The 16,949-nt window shown below is 42.6% G+C and overlaps 1 protein-coding gene across 1 annotated transcript in view; it reads right to left on the bottom strand.

Annotated features, from left to right (window-relative positions):
- EPAS1 (endothelial PAS domain protein 1) overlaps positions 1–16,949 on the bottom strand; it is a 91,273-nt gene that overhangs the window by 15,556 nt on the left and 58,768 nt on the right. Inside the window, exon 7 of the mRNA XM_004447332.2 lies at positions 2,007–2,113. Within this exon, the coding sequence (XP_004447389.2) occupies positions 2,007–2,113 (107 nt within the window). The remainder of the gene's footprint in view (positions 1–2,006; positions 2,114–16,949) is intronic.

The raw sequence follows: 16,949 nt of genomic DNA, 5'->3' as shown, positions 1-16,949 counted from the left end.
TAGAAGCCAATGCTGTCCTCTAAGAATTCCCAGGAATATTTATCCCAGGCTTCTACTTCACTCTTGGCCGCAGAGGAAGGCTGGTTTTTTAGTACGACTTCAGTCAAGGGAGGGAAGGCCCGGAAAGCCAGGGCCCCTGGAAGCAGTGGGTCAGCTGGACCAGTCTCAGGGCTGGGTGACTCAGTCAACCTGCCTTGGGGGAAGGAAGCCCTCAGTGAGCAGGACAGCACGGGGCCCCCAGACTGGAGGCTGGCACCAGATCCCGTAACTTTGAAGCTGGCCAGGCGGGGCCGCATTCATGCGCCCATGACAGGTGGCCCCCCTCCCTAGATCCCTGAATGGGGCTGAATCCAGGTTTTTTATGTTTGTTTGTTTTTACCAGAGAGCACAGGGAGAAACTTCTCTGGGGGCATCATAAGGGGCACTGCTGCACTGTCATATCAAAACCAAAGGCCATGGGGACACAGCAGAGGGACAGAATGGAAAGAGAGCTCTCCTTCCTCAAGACGGCGATCATGGTGCTCCCGTGCAGTTTGTAGGGTTGCTAATCTTTTAGCTGCTCTGAACTTCAGCTGTTCTGACCTTGGGATGGATGGATGGATATACGGACAATGCATGAATATCCGCCCTTCTATTACCTCCACTCCCAGTCCAAACCATAGCTAATCCTGGAGCCTGAGGTCAGCAGGGTCCCGGGGGATCTTCTCAGACTTACTTTACCCATTTTAAACCCTTCTCTAATCCTCTCAGTGCATTCATCTGCACCATTGTGAGCACAGGTTTTGAAGCACTCTTTCCAATTATTTATTTATTCTTACATGTGGGTTTATCGTTCATTTAGTACCTACCTGTACCAGACACTATGCAAGATTCTGAGGCTAAAGATACAAGCCTGACGTGGTCCCTGCCCCCAAGGAGCCCATAGTCCTCTTTTCCCCCTCAAAAATAAAATTCTTTAGGGCATGGATCGAATCTACCAATTTCTGCTCCTCTACAGTGGGCCAGGCGCAGAGTTGAAGGCCCAGAGCCCTTGCAGGGTGGGTTGTCTGGATTAAAGGAGGTTGTTCTAGATCATGTGCAAATGTGAAGCCTGAGTTGGGAACATGGCCCAGTGAATGCTCTAGAACTGCCCTGACCAAAATAGTAGCCACTAGCCACATGTGGCTATTTGAATTTAAATGAATTAAAATTAATTTCAATTCCTCAGCTGCATTAGCCACATTTCAAGTTCACATTAGCCACAGGTGGACTCTACAGATATAGAAATTTCCATCACTGCAGAAAGTTCTATTGAACTGCCCTGCTCCAGAACCTTTGCATAACTCAGGTTTCTTTCAAGGTACAAAGCACAGTTTCCATATGCCATCCCTGGGTTGCTAAGAGAACTTCCTTTAACTGAGTTCTTTTGATCCAGCAAGCAAGCTCTTAGAGAACCATGGCTCTCCTCTACACAGAGCAATAAACACCAATATTATCTATTTGTCCCATCAAAGTTACACATTATGTTAGTGCCATACAATTTTCCCCTCTGCCTAGCCAATTCTCCGTCATCCTTCAAAGTGCAAGTCAAGTGGCCTGCCTTCTCCTTCCCACAAGTCTCCTACCCCTCCTCTTGCCTAAATGGATGTACCTGCATCTATAACAGATAACTCAGGTTGATCATGTGTTTGTTGTCTTGTATGGTTCTCTACAGGGCTTCTCTCTGATTCTGCAAACTGTTCCCAGCACAAGGGTGCCCAGTGGAGATGGGGCATGGACACTGAGATTCAGCCTATCTTCCACTCTCCAAGCTGGGCACTTTGGCATGGATGTGTCCCCCTGGAGGAAGGGCCCATTTTTCTAATTTGCAGGAAGGTGCCATATAGGTGGAATGAGGCTTGTCTGCCACACAAGATGGTGGCCCCAAGAAGGGAGTGACCAATTGTTCACTGGTCTCACCTTCTCACCCTCTCAGGCCCAAATTCCACAGACATGAAGAAGCCATGTAAGAAACCCTTGGGACTTACGGTTCTGGTGACTCTTGGTCATGCTCTCTGAATCCAGTGCATGGTAGAACTCGTAGGCCGAGCGGCCGAGAAGCTCCTCAGGGTGGTAGCCAATCAGTTCTGTGATTCTGAATTTTAAAAAGAACCGTGTGTGGGGAAGGAGACCATATTAACTTGGCACAGTGTGTGGGCAAGGGCGCAAGGGGCTAAACCCAGAAGGTAAATGAAGTGCACGCATTCAGAGGAACACACTCCAGACTGCCTGGTGGGGCCATTCATTCAAACAAAACAACAGCCGATCAACCTGCAACTGTGGGCTCCGCCCGAACCCCCATTGTTCCTGCCCTTCCTGAAGTCATGTCTGGGGAGGAAGGAAAAGCACCTATTCAGGGGCCTCCTCCCACCCACCCAAATTCACGTGTGCCTATTCTCCAAGATCATTGGAAGGACCCTTAAAAGTCACTCCCCTTAGTTTTTGCAGATGAGAAGGTAAAGATCCAAGGAGGGCAGACAATATGCTTAATGTCCACAGAGGTAGGTGGTCAGTGTCAGAGCAAGAATGAAAACTGGGTCTCCTGATTATTAGATCAAGCTTATTCTAGTAGAGGGTGATATAAAAGAAAAGTGAAAGTTGTGTCACCCTGGGTGGGGGCAAAACATGGAGTTGGTCCTTTGTGTCTGCTACCTGGAGAACAGCGGGGCTCTGGGCAGGAAGAACTCATATGTGCTTCAGAATTCACAGATCTGGATGTGTCTCCTCGAATCCTGCTGTGTGACCTCACATACCTCTTGGACATAGCTTTACCTCCTAGGGACCTCCTACTTGTCCATCCCCATTTCATGGAAAGGGGAGATGAGAGGAAGAAATATACAAGCACAGACACAGAACCTGTCTGCTCACCGTATTCTCTGATAAATAGGCAGCTCTGAAATGAACAGCCCTGGCTGTCCCCGATGTGGAGACCCATGAAGGATCACCTAGCACTCTTAGGACCATTAGCTCTGTACCGGAATCATGAAAATAAACAAAGTCCTGCCTGTGAACTGTCAAACCAGCCATCATACCTAAGGATTATTTCTCAAACTCTTCCTCACAATTTTTTCCCAATGGGTTCATTGTCTTGTTCACCTTGCCCATCACAAGTTAGAAGTGATGCTATAATTTCATTCTCTCAGTCGTCTCAGAATGCATGACTTTGGGGTATGGCCTTCTCATTAATCCATGTCAGGAAAGCAAAAACAGAAAGCAAAAGCAGTGACTCCCTGGTTTCCTGTCTCTACTTTCTTTCCCCCTCCAAACTGGTTAACTAGCAAAAGTCTATCAGATTAACGTGTTCTAAAATATCACTTCCTCCCCATCACCCCTCTAATTAAGAATCTACTGCTTTCCTGATTGCCAACCACATCAAGAGTGAACTCTGCCTAACTTCTAAGTCACCCCGGAATCTAGTCTCCACTTTCTATACATTTTCAACCAATCTGCAGCACAGCACATAGCATATCTTCCACACTGGCAGACCCCTCTCCTTGCAGTTTTCCATACCTGGCAAACTCATTCATGCTGCAGAATTGTCATCCTTCTCTTCTCTTCTTTGCTCCAAGCCCTAATTATGCAGGGCCTGCTCAAGCCCTCACCTTCTCCACAGAGCCTTGTCCAATTCCTCCAACCCTCGCCAATAGCTCTTTCTCAGAAAGTACTAATGACAAGCACAATATCACAGAATTATGCACTGATTTCTTTGCCTTCTATACTGTCAACTCCTGAACTCAAGGACTTCTTTCTTGTTTTGCCTCCCCACTGCAGGTGCTCAGAAAATATGAAAGCTGACCAGGGAAATGTTTTCTCTTTGGAAGGCACAACTGGAGCCCTGAGTATTCCAGCATTGCAGAGGAACCTGGGCATAATGAGCTACTTTTCTTCCTAAAACAAGAGTGAGCCATGTCAGAGCATTCTGGCGTGCTCACTCCTGTGCACACACAGCCTTCCGGGGCAATCCCCCATGATATTCAATCCATCCCCTCTTCGCCCTGTAAGGCGTGTGGTTTTGGTGGAGGAGAAAAGGCATGTTCTCTGCCTGGGTAGACTTGGGGGTTAAAGCCTTTGTTTCCAAGGGGCAGTGCGCCAGGGTTGAGAAGCTTAGGCCTCAGCTGAATCGGCTCAGAAGAGATTTCTCCAGGTAGATTGGAGCAGAGCCCCAGCACAGAGCTCACTTGCACCAGCCAGTAGGTCTGGGGCTGAGAAGGTGGGTCCCTTCACTCGGTCCAGAGCTAAGAGGTCTCTGAACTCATTGGCAACAGACTTGTCCCCCAGCAGCCTGGTCCAGAGCGGGCACCCAACAGCGCCTTAGCTGAGGTGGAGCTTGGGGGAGAAAAAGGGAAAGAAGGACAGTGCTGGCCCTTCCTTTCCTACAACTGAATTTCTTTTCTGCCGAGTGAAAGGTCTTTCGAGCTTGGTCTTGGGATCAGAATTATACCGGTGGGCCCTACTGACCATAAATGATTACAAGCTCACTGATGTCAGATAAACTGCTTCTGGGTCTGGGCAGGTCTAGAATTTTCTAGAGACACTCAAAATGAGGTAATGGGATTCTGGGAAGGAGTTGACTCTACTCCCTGAAGGAATGAATTTTTCTATCAAGATTAGTGTCCTTAAATTAAAATGTTCAAAGTAAATATCTATTCTATTTGGCCTGATAATATAATATTTTTTATCTAATTAATGTACCATCCATTGAAAGGCACACAATAGGCATGTTTTGGAAGTGGACAAACAAGTCCAGTTTTCTGAATTGCCAGCTATCTTCCCAGTCGCAGTTTTCATTTATCTTGTCAACTAAAATAAATATTTAATGTCTCTTTCTGCATTCCTTTAAACAGACTGCTATAAAACTGGGAAGCACACATACTCCAAACACAATTGAAGAACATTTGAGTTGTCAAGCTTCACAAAGCCAGGAAACCCCAACTTGAAGCTAATGGCCATTCGCCTCCGTTTTGCAGGCACTGAGACGCCAGTGGGAAGGTTAATGAACTGAGCTTGTTTATAGGGTCAGGCACTAAGCACAGAAGGACCTGCTGGCTATTTCCCTGAGTTCCAGAGAAGCCTCTGGAGCTGGGCTGTGAAAACACCATTTCATATACTCTCTGAATCAGAGGCAGGAAAACTTTTTCCCCCTTTCTAATTAAAGGTCCCTCACTCACTGGGGAAAAAAATCAGGTTGCGGTCACCTATAAATGTAAAAGTCAATATAGTTGGGATGATCTGTTTTTAGAGAAAAGGGAAATATAAAAGGATTTAATTCATCAGACTTCAAAAAGAGAAGAGGGAACACTCTTTAATAACAAAAGAAACAGACCAAGCATGAAGTGAGGCAAGAGATATGGATAGAGACCAACCGTCAAAGGAGGCACAGGAAGAAAGAAAGAGGAAAATGGGAAAAAAGCTTGGTAAATTCTGAAGTTAGTGTTCTCCCAAGTAAACATGCGGATGGGACTTTGGACTTCAGAGTCAGATATGCCTTTGAAACGTAAAATGATGGTAATCCATTGCTCTTCTGGCGCTCTTTACCCTAAAAAATGTTCAGAGCCTCTGTTCAAAGCAGAGCAGAATGCTAGGAAGAAAACTGTTCTTTGACTACAGGGTCGGTGACATTCCAAGGGACAGAAGAAATCCACCTAAGGCTGAGATGCCTGCCTCTGTTCCCGGAAGCAGCCACCAAGTGCCTGTGACGAGGCAGCCGGGTTCCAAGACTCCGGCTGCCACTGCCTGCTGTCAGACGAGGCCTTACACGGGTAAAGGGTTTTCTAAGTAAATTAATCATGCAAACAAGATGGTTAGAGAGTATTTAAAGTTTATTTAAGAGGATAAAAGTTTTAGGTACTTTGTAACCACCTATTTATTTTACAAAGAATGTATTTGCTAATAAACCAAATTTACATTAAAGTCTCCCTTCCATGCGTCTGGCAATGGCCTATTCTAGGCAACACTTGAGTTGCCTCACTTGGGTTTCTATAAGTGTTTATAAGCACTGAAATGGCATTTCCTTAATAATATTCAGACTATTCACTACCTCAGATCTCAAAGTCTCCTGTTAGTTTTAATATGTGTATATATATATATATATATTTTCGAGGTACTGGGGGCTGGGGATTAAACCAGGACCTCACATGTAGAAAGCTGGCACTCAACCACTGAGCCACATTGGCTTCCCTAGGTTGGTTTTTTCATTTGTTTTGCTTGTTGTTTGTTATTTTGTTTTATCAGGAGGCACTGGGAACCGAAGCTGGGACCTCCCATGTGGGAGGTGGGTGCTCAACTGCTCGAGTCACATTTGCTCCCAGTTTTAATATATATATACATATTTTTTATTTCGCCCCCCTTCCCTGCCACGCCCCCGCCAGTTGTCTACTCTCTATGTCCATTTGCTGTGTGTTCTTCTGTGTCTGCTTGTATTCTTGTCAGTGGCACCGGGAATCTGTGTCTCTTTTTCTTGCGTCATCTTGCTGTGTCAGCTCTCTGTGTGTGCGGCACCATTCCTGGGCAGGCTGCACTTTCTTTGCTCTGGGCAGCTCTCCTTACGGGGTGTACTCCTTGTGCATGGGGCTCCCCTATGCGGGGGACACCCCTGTGTGGCATGACACTCCTTGGCGCATCAGCACTGCGCGTGGGCCAGCTCATCACACGGGTCAGGAGGCCCTGGGTTTGAACCCTGGACCCCCCATGTGGTAGGCGGACACTCTAGCCATTGAGCCAAATCCGCTTCCCTTAACGTATTTTTTAATTAAAGTGCCATTTACTCTAAACAGTACTCATGGCTTGTGTTTTCCTCAAATACTACATGGTATATAAAACATATGCAATCAGCCCAGCAGCTAATGAAAAATCAATTCTCATTCTGTCAGTGTGGCATATTATGAGGGTACCTGAGGTATGAAATTATACTAGGAAGGGAGCACTGGCTCAATCCCAGCACAATCCTGCTCTGCCTGTCACCAATGACATAGCCACCAAATGCCACAGCTGCCCTCATTACCCTGAAATCCACAAGCAGTGAAAAGAAATTTTTTTTTTGAAGTACCGGGGTCAGGGTTAAACCTGGGACCTTGTATGTGGGAAGCTGGCACTCAACCACTGAACCATATCACCTCCCCTGAGTGGTTTCTTTTTTCTCATTTGTTTGCTTGTTCTTTGTTTTTGTTTTTAGGAGGCACCAGGGATCTCCCCTGTGGGAAGCAGGTGCTCAACTGCCTGAGCCACATCTGCTCCCCAGTAAGAGGAAATTTGCTTTGAATTGTAGCAACAGAAAGACAAGTCATGTAGAAGGAAATTTTTTGAATTGTGAGATCTATTCAATGCTGACATAAATTTGAAAGAGAAGTCACTTCTTTCAGGGAGTGTAGTGTTTTGAATAGACTACATTAGACAGGATAAAAAATAAGCATTTCTTATATTCTCAAACTCTCTTTGGGTTGATTTAAGAACACTTAAGAACTGGAGGAGACATAAATGCTCAAGAAGAGCATTTAGAGTTTCTTCTAAGTCAGGGATTTTAAAAAACACACTATATTCTCAAATAAGATATGTAGAGAAAGGATAATGTATATAACTGCAAAAATATTTAGAATAAACTATATGTGAAATTAGACATTACATATTAATCTAAAAATGAGATCACATTGAATTTAAGATGATATCCATCCCCTAAAAAAGTAAAACAAAGGTAAGTTTATTGACTGTATCCCCTTATGTAATCTAAGTACACACACTTTTACTATTAATTTGTCTGCAGTTTATTTCCTTCTCAAACTTCAGTAATATTGCCTTACAAGTGTTTTGATGTATATGGGTCTGGAGCTGTGTGTTAGTTACAACTCATAGCTCTTGATGACTTTCTTTACTGACATTTTCTTTATGATCCCCAACTTCCTGAAATTTTTACTATTCCCAACTTCTTTGAACATACATAATTTGATCCAAAAATTTTGAAATTCAGGTATCTTATTAAACTGTAACTCCTGATATTATTACATGCTATGAAGCCTTAACCCAATGACAAAACAGAGTTGCCCTTGAATTCTTTACCTTTTCTAAAAAGATTATTTGACCCTTTGTTAATTTGAAAATTTCTCTGTAATTTTTGATACTTTTTCCTTCTGTAATACTGTTCCTCGCCACATAATTTGCTTACATATATAAATATATATATATAATTTGCTTACATATATAAATATATATATATATATATTTATACAAGACATTGTAGGTCTACAGAAAAATCATGCAGAAAATACAGGATTCCCATATTAGATGAAACAATATTAGTATAATTATACTATTGATATAGTACATAGTTTACATTAGAGTTCACTGTTAGTGTTGTATAGCCCTAGCTTTTTTTCTTCATTATTTTAGTTATATATATATATATATATATATATATATATATATATATATACACACACACACACCCTAAAATTTCCCCTTTTAACTACATTCAAATATATAATTCAGGGTGTTAATCACATTGATAATGTTGTACTACCATCAAAATCTTTCCATCATCCCAAAGAGAAATGCTATACCACTTAAGCATTAACTCCTCTTTCCCCACCTCTACTCTTACCCCTGGTAATCTGGATTCTAGTTTCTGACTCTATGAATTTGCTTATTCTAATTATTTTATATAAGTGAGATCATATAATATTTGTCCATTTCTGTTTGACTTATTTAACTCAAGGTTCATCTTTGATGCATGTATCATAACTTCATTCCTTTTTATGGCTGAATAATATTCCATTGCATGTATATACCATATTTTGCTTATCAAATCATCTGTTGATGGACAAATGGGTTGCTTCCATCTTTTGGCAATTATGAATGATGCCATATGAAACAATGGTGTGCAAATACCTGTTGGAGTCCCAGCTTTCAATTCTTTTGGGTATATATCTAGAAGTGGGATTGGTTCATATGATAATTCTGTATTTAACTTTCAGAGGAACCACCAGACAGTTGCTATACCATTTTTCCATTCCAACCTCCTCTCCAACTCTTGTTGTTGTTGTTTTAAATAGTAGCCATAATAGTAGGTATGAAATGGTATCTCACTGTAGTTTTTATTTGCATTTTCATAATGGCTAATGATGTTGAGCACCTTTTAATATACTTTATGATCATTTGCATATCTTTTTGGTGAAATGCCCATTCAAATCTTTTACCTGTTTTTAATTGTGCTGTTTGTGTTTTGTAATAGAGTTGAAATTTTTTTTTATAGATTCTAGAAATTAAAACCTTATCAGATACATAGTTTCCAAATATTTTCTCCCATTCATAGGTTGTTTTTTTACTTTCCTGATGAAATCCTTTGATACGCAAAAGATTTTGGCTTTGATGAAGTCTATTTTGTCTATTTTTTTCTTTTGTTGCTTGTGGTTTTGGTATAAAGTCTAAGAAACCATTGCCTAACACAAGGTCTTGAAGATGCTTCCTTATGTTTTCTTCTAGTTTTATGTTTCAGTTCTTATATTTAGGTCTTTGATCTATTTTGAGCTAATTTTTATATGTGGCGTAAGATAATGGTCCACCTTCCTTCTTTTGCAGATGGAGATCCAATTTGCCCAGCATTATTTGAAGTGACTCTTCTTTACCCATGGAGTGGATCTAACTGCTGATAGGTGCATATGTATTTATAGTTGTTGTATCTTCCTATTGAATTGTCTTCTTTATAATGACTGTGTTTATCTCTCATAACTGTTTTTGACCTAAAGTCTATTTTATCTGATATTAGTATAGCTACCCCAGCTCTCTTTTGGTTACTACTTGCATGGTATATATATATTTTTTCATCCTTTGACTTTCAACCTACTTGTGTCTTTGAATTTAAGGTAAGTCTCTTTCCAACAGCATATAGTTGGGTCATACTTTTCTTTTTTATCCATTCTGCCAATCGCTGCTTTTTAATGGAAAATGTAATCCATTTACATTTAAAGTAACTGCTGATAAGATAGGACTTTATACTGACATTTTGCTATATTGTCTTTGTAAGCCTTATATCTTTTGTCCCTCAATTTTTCCGTTAGTGCTTACTTTCATTTTTATTTTTGTATTGTACCATTTTGAGTCCACTTTCATTTCATTTTTCATATATTTTCTTTGTGGTTACCATTGGGCTTAAATTTAACATCCTAATCTATAACAATCACATTTGATTTGATACCATTTTAACTTCAATAGCATATACATATACACTGTTTCTATACTGCTCTGTTTCCACACACCTTTTTGATGTACTTGTTACAAATTATATCTTCATTTATTTTATAGCAAAACCATAGGTTTATCACTACTTTTTATGCATTTGCCTTTTTAGAACCTGTAAGGAGTAACGAGTGGCACTGTGTACCACAAAATATAATAGTCCTGACATTTATAATCACCTCTATAGTTACCTTTATCAGAGGGCTTTATTTTTTTTTAAGCTGCTTTGATCCACTGTCTGTGTCCTTCCCTTTCAATCTGTAGAACTCCCTTTAGTATCCCTTTTAGGTCAGGTCTAGTGATGATGAACTCCCTCAGCTTTTGTTTACCTGGAAATGTCTTAATCTCTCCCTTATTTCTGAAATACAGTTTCACAGAATATAAATTTTTGGATGGCAACTGTTTGTTTCAGCACTTTAAATATTTCAATCCACTGCCTTCTTGTCTCCATAGTTTCTAATGAGAAATCAGTGCTTTATCTTGTTGACACTCCCTTGTACATAATACATTACTTTCCTCTCACAGATTCAGAACTTTCTCCTTGTCCTTAGTATTTGACAGTTTGACTACTCTGTCTGGATATGGTTCTCTGACTCTAAGCTGTTTGGGGTTTGTTTGACTTCTTGTTTGACTTCTTGAATGCACATATTCATGTCTTTTTTAAAAATTTGAGCTATTCTCTGCCAATATTTCTTTGAATATTTCTTCTGCCCCTTTCATTATTTCTTTCTTCTCCTTCTTGGATGCCCATGATGTTTATATTGTTATGTATATTGGTGATGTCTCATAGTTCTCTGAGACTATTTCACTTTTTTTTCATTCTTTTTTATTTCTGTTCCTCAGCCTGAATAATTTCAATTGTCTTGTTTTCAAGTTCAGTGATTCTTCTGCCAGCTTTTATCTGCTGTTGAAACCCCCTAAGGAATTTTTCATTTCAGTTGTTTTGGTTTTCAAATCCTGTATTTCTGTTTGGCTCCTTTTAAAAATTTTCTCTTTATTGATATTTTCACATTGTTCATTCATTGTTTTCCTGATGTCCTTTTCTTCTTTCTCTGTGTTTTCCTTTATCTTCTTGAGCACAATAAAGATCATTTTTTAAAAGTCTTTGTCTATATGTCCAAAGTCTGGGCCTTTGTTTCTGGATTTTTATCATGTTCCTGTGGATGGGCCATCACTTCCTGTTTCTTCTTTGTCTTGTAATCTTTTGTTGTATACTATATATTTTAATATTTTATTGTGTTAACTGTGGGATTTAGTCTCTGAGCTGTCTGTTCCTTAAGTTTGTATCCAGTTAATGAAATAACAGAGATTTCCTTGAGTTCTAGGAGTTATCGAAAATAAACCAGTGCAAAAAAACAGCTTTCACAGACTGCAAACTGACTCTGCATTTGCGGATGTTCTTTGGAATTTAGCCCCCCTATCATGAAAATCAGCCCAAAGAGAATGTGAAGTAAGGTCCTCTGTGTCTTTTCTGATCCTGACTCTTGTTCTGGTCTTGTGCTTGTTCATGGCCTTAGGAATTTCCCCACTTACATGAATTTGAATGCCTCTCTACTCCCTATGAAATAGACTTTCTCCCCTTTCCAGGCGCTCTATTACATGAATTAAAGCAGGTCCTTTACTGCAAGCTGCTAGTACTTAGTTGTTTCTGATGCCGCTTCAGCCTGCAGGGCAAGTTCTGGGGATGTTAAACCAAAGAGAGTTTCCTGCTTCAGTTTTTCCTGGTTCTACTTAATAGCTTGGCACTAACATACAGGCTTCCAGCATGTGCATAGGGGTTACTTTGCTCCCTTCCGAAAAGGTCCACATTGGGAATGCAGGCTGATGCCACACTGTGCTGGGGAGGGGTGGGGTGGGCAGCAAGGGCAGCATGAGCTTTTCCTAAAGTTTTAAAAGTTGCATTGTCTTGATTTAGCACTTGCCTAGTTACTGCAACCTTTTTTAAAAAATATTTATTTTTATTTATTTCTCTCCCCTCCCCCATTCCCCCCATTGTCTGCTCTCTGTGTTCATTGGCTGTGTGTTCTTCTGTTCTGCTTGTATTCTCATTAGGTGGCTCTGAGAACCAATCCTGGGACCTTTCAGAGTGGGAGAGAGGCGATTACTCTCTTGCACCACCTCAACTCTGTACTGCTCTGTCTTCTTATTTTCTCTCTTCTGTATCTCTCATTCCATCGTCTTGCTGCACCAGCTCTCTGCATCAGCTGGCACTCCTGCATGGGGCGGCTTTCCCCTGCTGGGCGGCATTCCCATGCAGGGCAGCACTCCTGCATGTGGTGACATTCTGACATGGGCTGGCACTTTGCATGGGCCAGCTCGCCACATGCCCCAGCTCACCCTCACCGGGAGGCCCTGGGCATTGAACCCTGGACCTCCTGTATGGTAGATGGGAGCCCAATTGGTTGAGCCATATCCATTTCCCAGCAACTTTTTAACTGTTTTCTGGAGTTTTGGGGAAGATGGCTCTGCCAGTTTGTGCTATTAAAAGTTGTTCAAAGATTCTGTGGTGGAATGGTGGTCTAGAGCATCTTATACAGTCTTTATTGACCAAAAGCTTGTTTTAAAAATTTATTTATAAGATACAGGGAGACTCATAAAATTGACAAAATTAGTGGGATTACGTGAATTAGAAATTCTTTGCCCCACCTTCCTTAATGGCCTGGCTTCTTGCATAGGTATTCTCTTTTGCCACTAGATGGCACTTCCACATGAACTGAAGAACTGCCCTATTTTAAAGTTAAACTTGGAAAAAAGTTTTGTCTTTCTTTTGGGTGAATGGAATGATCTATATTGTATTATGTGCTGTAGTGTCACTACGTTGCTCATGTCTCAAATGCTAAACTCTTAGAACAGGAATCATCTCTTTCACTTCTTTAATCTAATAGTCTCTGGCACAGGATTTGATATGTAGTAGAAGCTCAATAAATAACAGGTCATTAATTAGTGATGCAATATTTTAAGAAACAGAGTATAAGGCCTAAGTATGAGTCATAAATGGAGAAGAGTGTCAATTGCACTGGTAATTAGGCCAGCTTTGTGAACCTTGTCACTCTATTTTATTCCCCTTATCTACCGCAGTCAACTATGATACACTTAAATGTAGGCAACATAGTAATTGTTACATAATTCAATTTCTGAAAAATTTATCATGTTTCAAATGATTAGTAAGGGACTTAATGTGGGCCTCTGACCTTTTATTAAAAGGGGGGAGGACAAACATTTTGAACCACCTGCTTTCTGTTAGCTCACCTCAGATGTTTCAGAATATGTTGTTTTGGGCACTGCCTGAGAGTTAAACACATGAACACATGATTAAACTCCTCTTTTACTCTCTCCTCTTTTTATTTTACTTGACTCCCCCTTTACTCTCTATTCTCTCTTCTCCATGATCCTTTCATTCTTTTTGTTTGATTATATCTGAGGTCTCAAGACATCTGACGAAAAGTACTAAATTACCTCAAAATTGATTTTTGTGGATTCTAATTGCCTTACCTTTTCTTCAGATTCTAATTTTACTTATGGGAAAACAACCCCTTTTGTGAGAAACATAGCACCTCACATGTGTCAGATGTCATTACATCTGGTGAATTCCCTGATTAAAATGGAGAGGTCCCCCTCCCCTATTAGCTATCACAGGTAGGTGCTAGTTTTGAAGCATTTACCCTGGAATGGTATCAAGGAGCAGAATATGCCAGGGCGTGTGTGTATATGTGCACGTGGGTTAATGTGCCTTTCTCCATGCCCAACACAAAGACTGAAAACAAGCTACTAACACCAAAAAAATCCCAAAGCAATCAAGAAATAATACTTAAGGATTAAGAACTTAAAATAGTCACTTCTATAAATTATCTAAGCCATGGATGTGCCCTCGTTAACTAATCTGCTAATCAGTTAAACACAACTTCTGTGTGATACAGCATTACATGTCTTTAGAGGCTTCTACATTCATCTCTCCAGCACCACTGGATTCCGAGTTTGGGCCATATAATTAGCACAAAAGGCAAAACTCTGTTTGACAGTGCACCGTGTCTGGCAGAATTTATAAGCAATGCTGCCTTCCACACTACGAGCCCCAAAGCCCTAAATCTTAGGTTCCTTCAGGCCAAATGAAGAAGTCAGCACAGCCTCACCCCTTTCTGTGCACACTTCCTCTTCAACCACATTTAGGCACTCTATTCCCCTATCCTTTTAGTCAAAGGAAAGGTGCGTTCAGGATGTGGCCTGAAACTCACTCAAAAGAAGATAATGAATGAAGGATAACTTAGAATTACCTGTTCCAGAGGTTTTTTTTTCCTTTACTTTAGCAAGGATCAAAGTCTTAAACTTAAGAAAAAACCCACAACAACACAAAAACCCACCACTCCCTTCAAGTATTATCTAGGAGTGGAAGTTCTTTTCTAGGCCAGTAGGCCTTCCCAGGGCTCACAGAGTCCCATTATGGATATGCTCTAACCTCAGGGGCTCCACCCAGCCCTCCACACAGCACCGAGCTGCTCCCGGGCTAGGTGGCTAAGGCACTTGGCTGGGGGCTAAGAGTGTTAGGGCTACGCTGAGACCGTGAGGAGCACTGGTGAGCAAACCCGCCACCATGCTAACTTCAGGGGATTTCCCAGGGTATCTCAGAATGCCGGGAGTGTTGATCTGAATACAAAGACTGCACCTTATACAGAACACATGCTCCTCTGGTGTCTGCCTTTGGCCCAATATCTCTCTGACCACCATCATCATCATCACAACAACAATACCAGTAACTCCAATAAATGTCTCCCTGGTTCCAGGTTCTAGCACAAAAGCCTTCGCACATGACAGTTTCTCCGTGTGAGGTTTAGAGTACTGCTTTCTACTTACAGACCCTCTCACCACCTCTGAGAGCCCCGAGTCCCAGGACAGAACTGGGGCATAGTTTTCTTATCAAGGATATTTTTCTAAAAGTTCTTAAATTGTGCTGGGACTGGTGACCAGTTCTAAGAAGGGGCTACCAAACAATGTAAGTCAGTTTAGAATCAAGGGAGTAAAACTCAGCCTGGCCTGGAAAGTGGGGCACCACCCGTGAAGAAACTCCAGACCCTGAGCTTTCCAGTTGATGAGAGAAAAGTGGGTGGGCCTGGGGGGTGCTGGACAGGCTCGCTGGGTCCCTGCTGGTGGGAAAGGCAAGGGAATTTCTTGCTGGTGGTCTCTTTTCCTTTTCTAGGCCTCCAGCCACTAAATGCCTTCAGAAGTGATCTCTGCTCCTAGATCTAGTGGGGGAATTTGCTTTGGGGGAGAGCAAAGAAAGGGGATATGATATCAGTAAAAACAAGCATCACGGGTGTTATGGTGTTCGTGCTTTCTTTTTTTCGGTACTGGAGGGCTGGGGATTGAACCCGGGACCTCTTATGTAGGAAGTCAGCACTCAACCTCTGAGCCACAGTGACTTCCTTGAGCTGGTTTTTTTCATGTGTTTTGCTCATTGTTTGTTCTTGTTTTTTCAGGATGCACCACAAACTGAACACGGGACCCCTCCACCCATGTGGGAGGCAGGTGCTCAACTGCTCAAGCCACATCTGCTTCCGGACTTTTAAAAGGGCTTTCACAGCCATTAACTCCTTTGCAATAGGTTGAGAAAGTAGTATCCCATTTTAGAGATGGCAAGACTGAGGTCTTAGGATTTCCTGAGGAGAAACCCCAGAAGGTGGGAGTGGAGTGGCTGGGGTGGCAAAGAGTTGCCACAGAGACTGTGACTTTGGGGGAAAGAGTGGCGACCCTGCTACTGTAGAAAGCTGAGAGCCTGTATTCCCTGAAGGGCACCTGCAGGGATGCGCTAGCTGGCAACTGGCAGTGGCATTCACGGGAGCCAGGCCCACCCTGGCCCTGTCATCGTAAGCCAGCATCTTCTCCTGGCTCTCCTTCACTCCCCATGGGGTCACCGCTCATCCTATCTGTTCTGTCCCCAGGAAGCCCCATTCCCAATGCCAGGGCATGGAGGAAAGGTCCGAGGGGAGGCAGGTGGGAGCGTCAGGAGCCGTGGGGGGCTTGAAGGCTCCTTCTACTCTGACCCAAGCCTCTTCCCCACCAATTTCAACCTTAACTGGGTCTAGGAACTGGAAGACATGGCTTGTGTTTGCAGTCGTAGGTACTCTGTCAACAGCCTGAATCAGGAAACAATTTAGAGAATAACAGCCAATACTGAGCATTTTCTGGGCAATCGGGCCCCAGCGCCCGTGTTCTTAACACTATACCATGAGAGAATCTCCTGGTGGACCTGGCTTTGGGGTTAGAGTCTGGTTTAACTCCCTTTGTGAAAAAGCCTGCAAACATGCCTGGGCAGAGGCTGGGGTGGAGACTCTCACAGGAGAGGCAAGGGCTGAAGGAAAGCCTGGAAACGGAAGAAAACAAGGGGAGGCCATCCAGCCGCTGGTCAGCTTCCAGGCCAGAGCCCGAGGTTCCCAGCTGGCCTCTGAACTGGCAGTATTGAGGAAAGCCCCGGGGCCCTGGTCTCCTGGGGGAGGGCGACTCCCCTGGAAATCCCTCAGGGGCTGGGACATGTGCAGAGGGACGGGTGCCCAGCTCAGTGATGACAACAGAGGCTGCAGGCAGGCCCTACCGCCGCTTCCAAGAGGGAACTGCCAAGTATGGAATTAGGAACCTCTTAGGTGCAAGGGTAGAAGCTGAACAGAGAAACAAGCTTATGAATTTGCCCCTATATGGCCCCAGGCACGCACCTGAAC

The sequence above is a fragment of the Dasypus novemcinctus genome, chromosome 17 (genome assembly GCF_030445035.2).
Source record: "Dasypus novemcinctus isolate mDasNov1 chromosome 17, mDasNov1.1.hap2, whole genome shotgun sequence".
Taxonomy (NCBI): domain Eukaryota; kingdom Metazoa; phylum Chordata; class Mammalia; order Cingulata; family Dasypodidae; genus Dasypus; species Dasypus novemcinctus.
The sequence above is the reverse complement of the archived record's forward strand: the minus strand, read 5'-3'. Positions and strand labels throughout refer to the sequence as shown.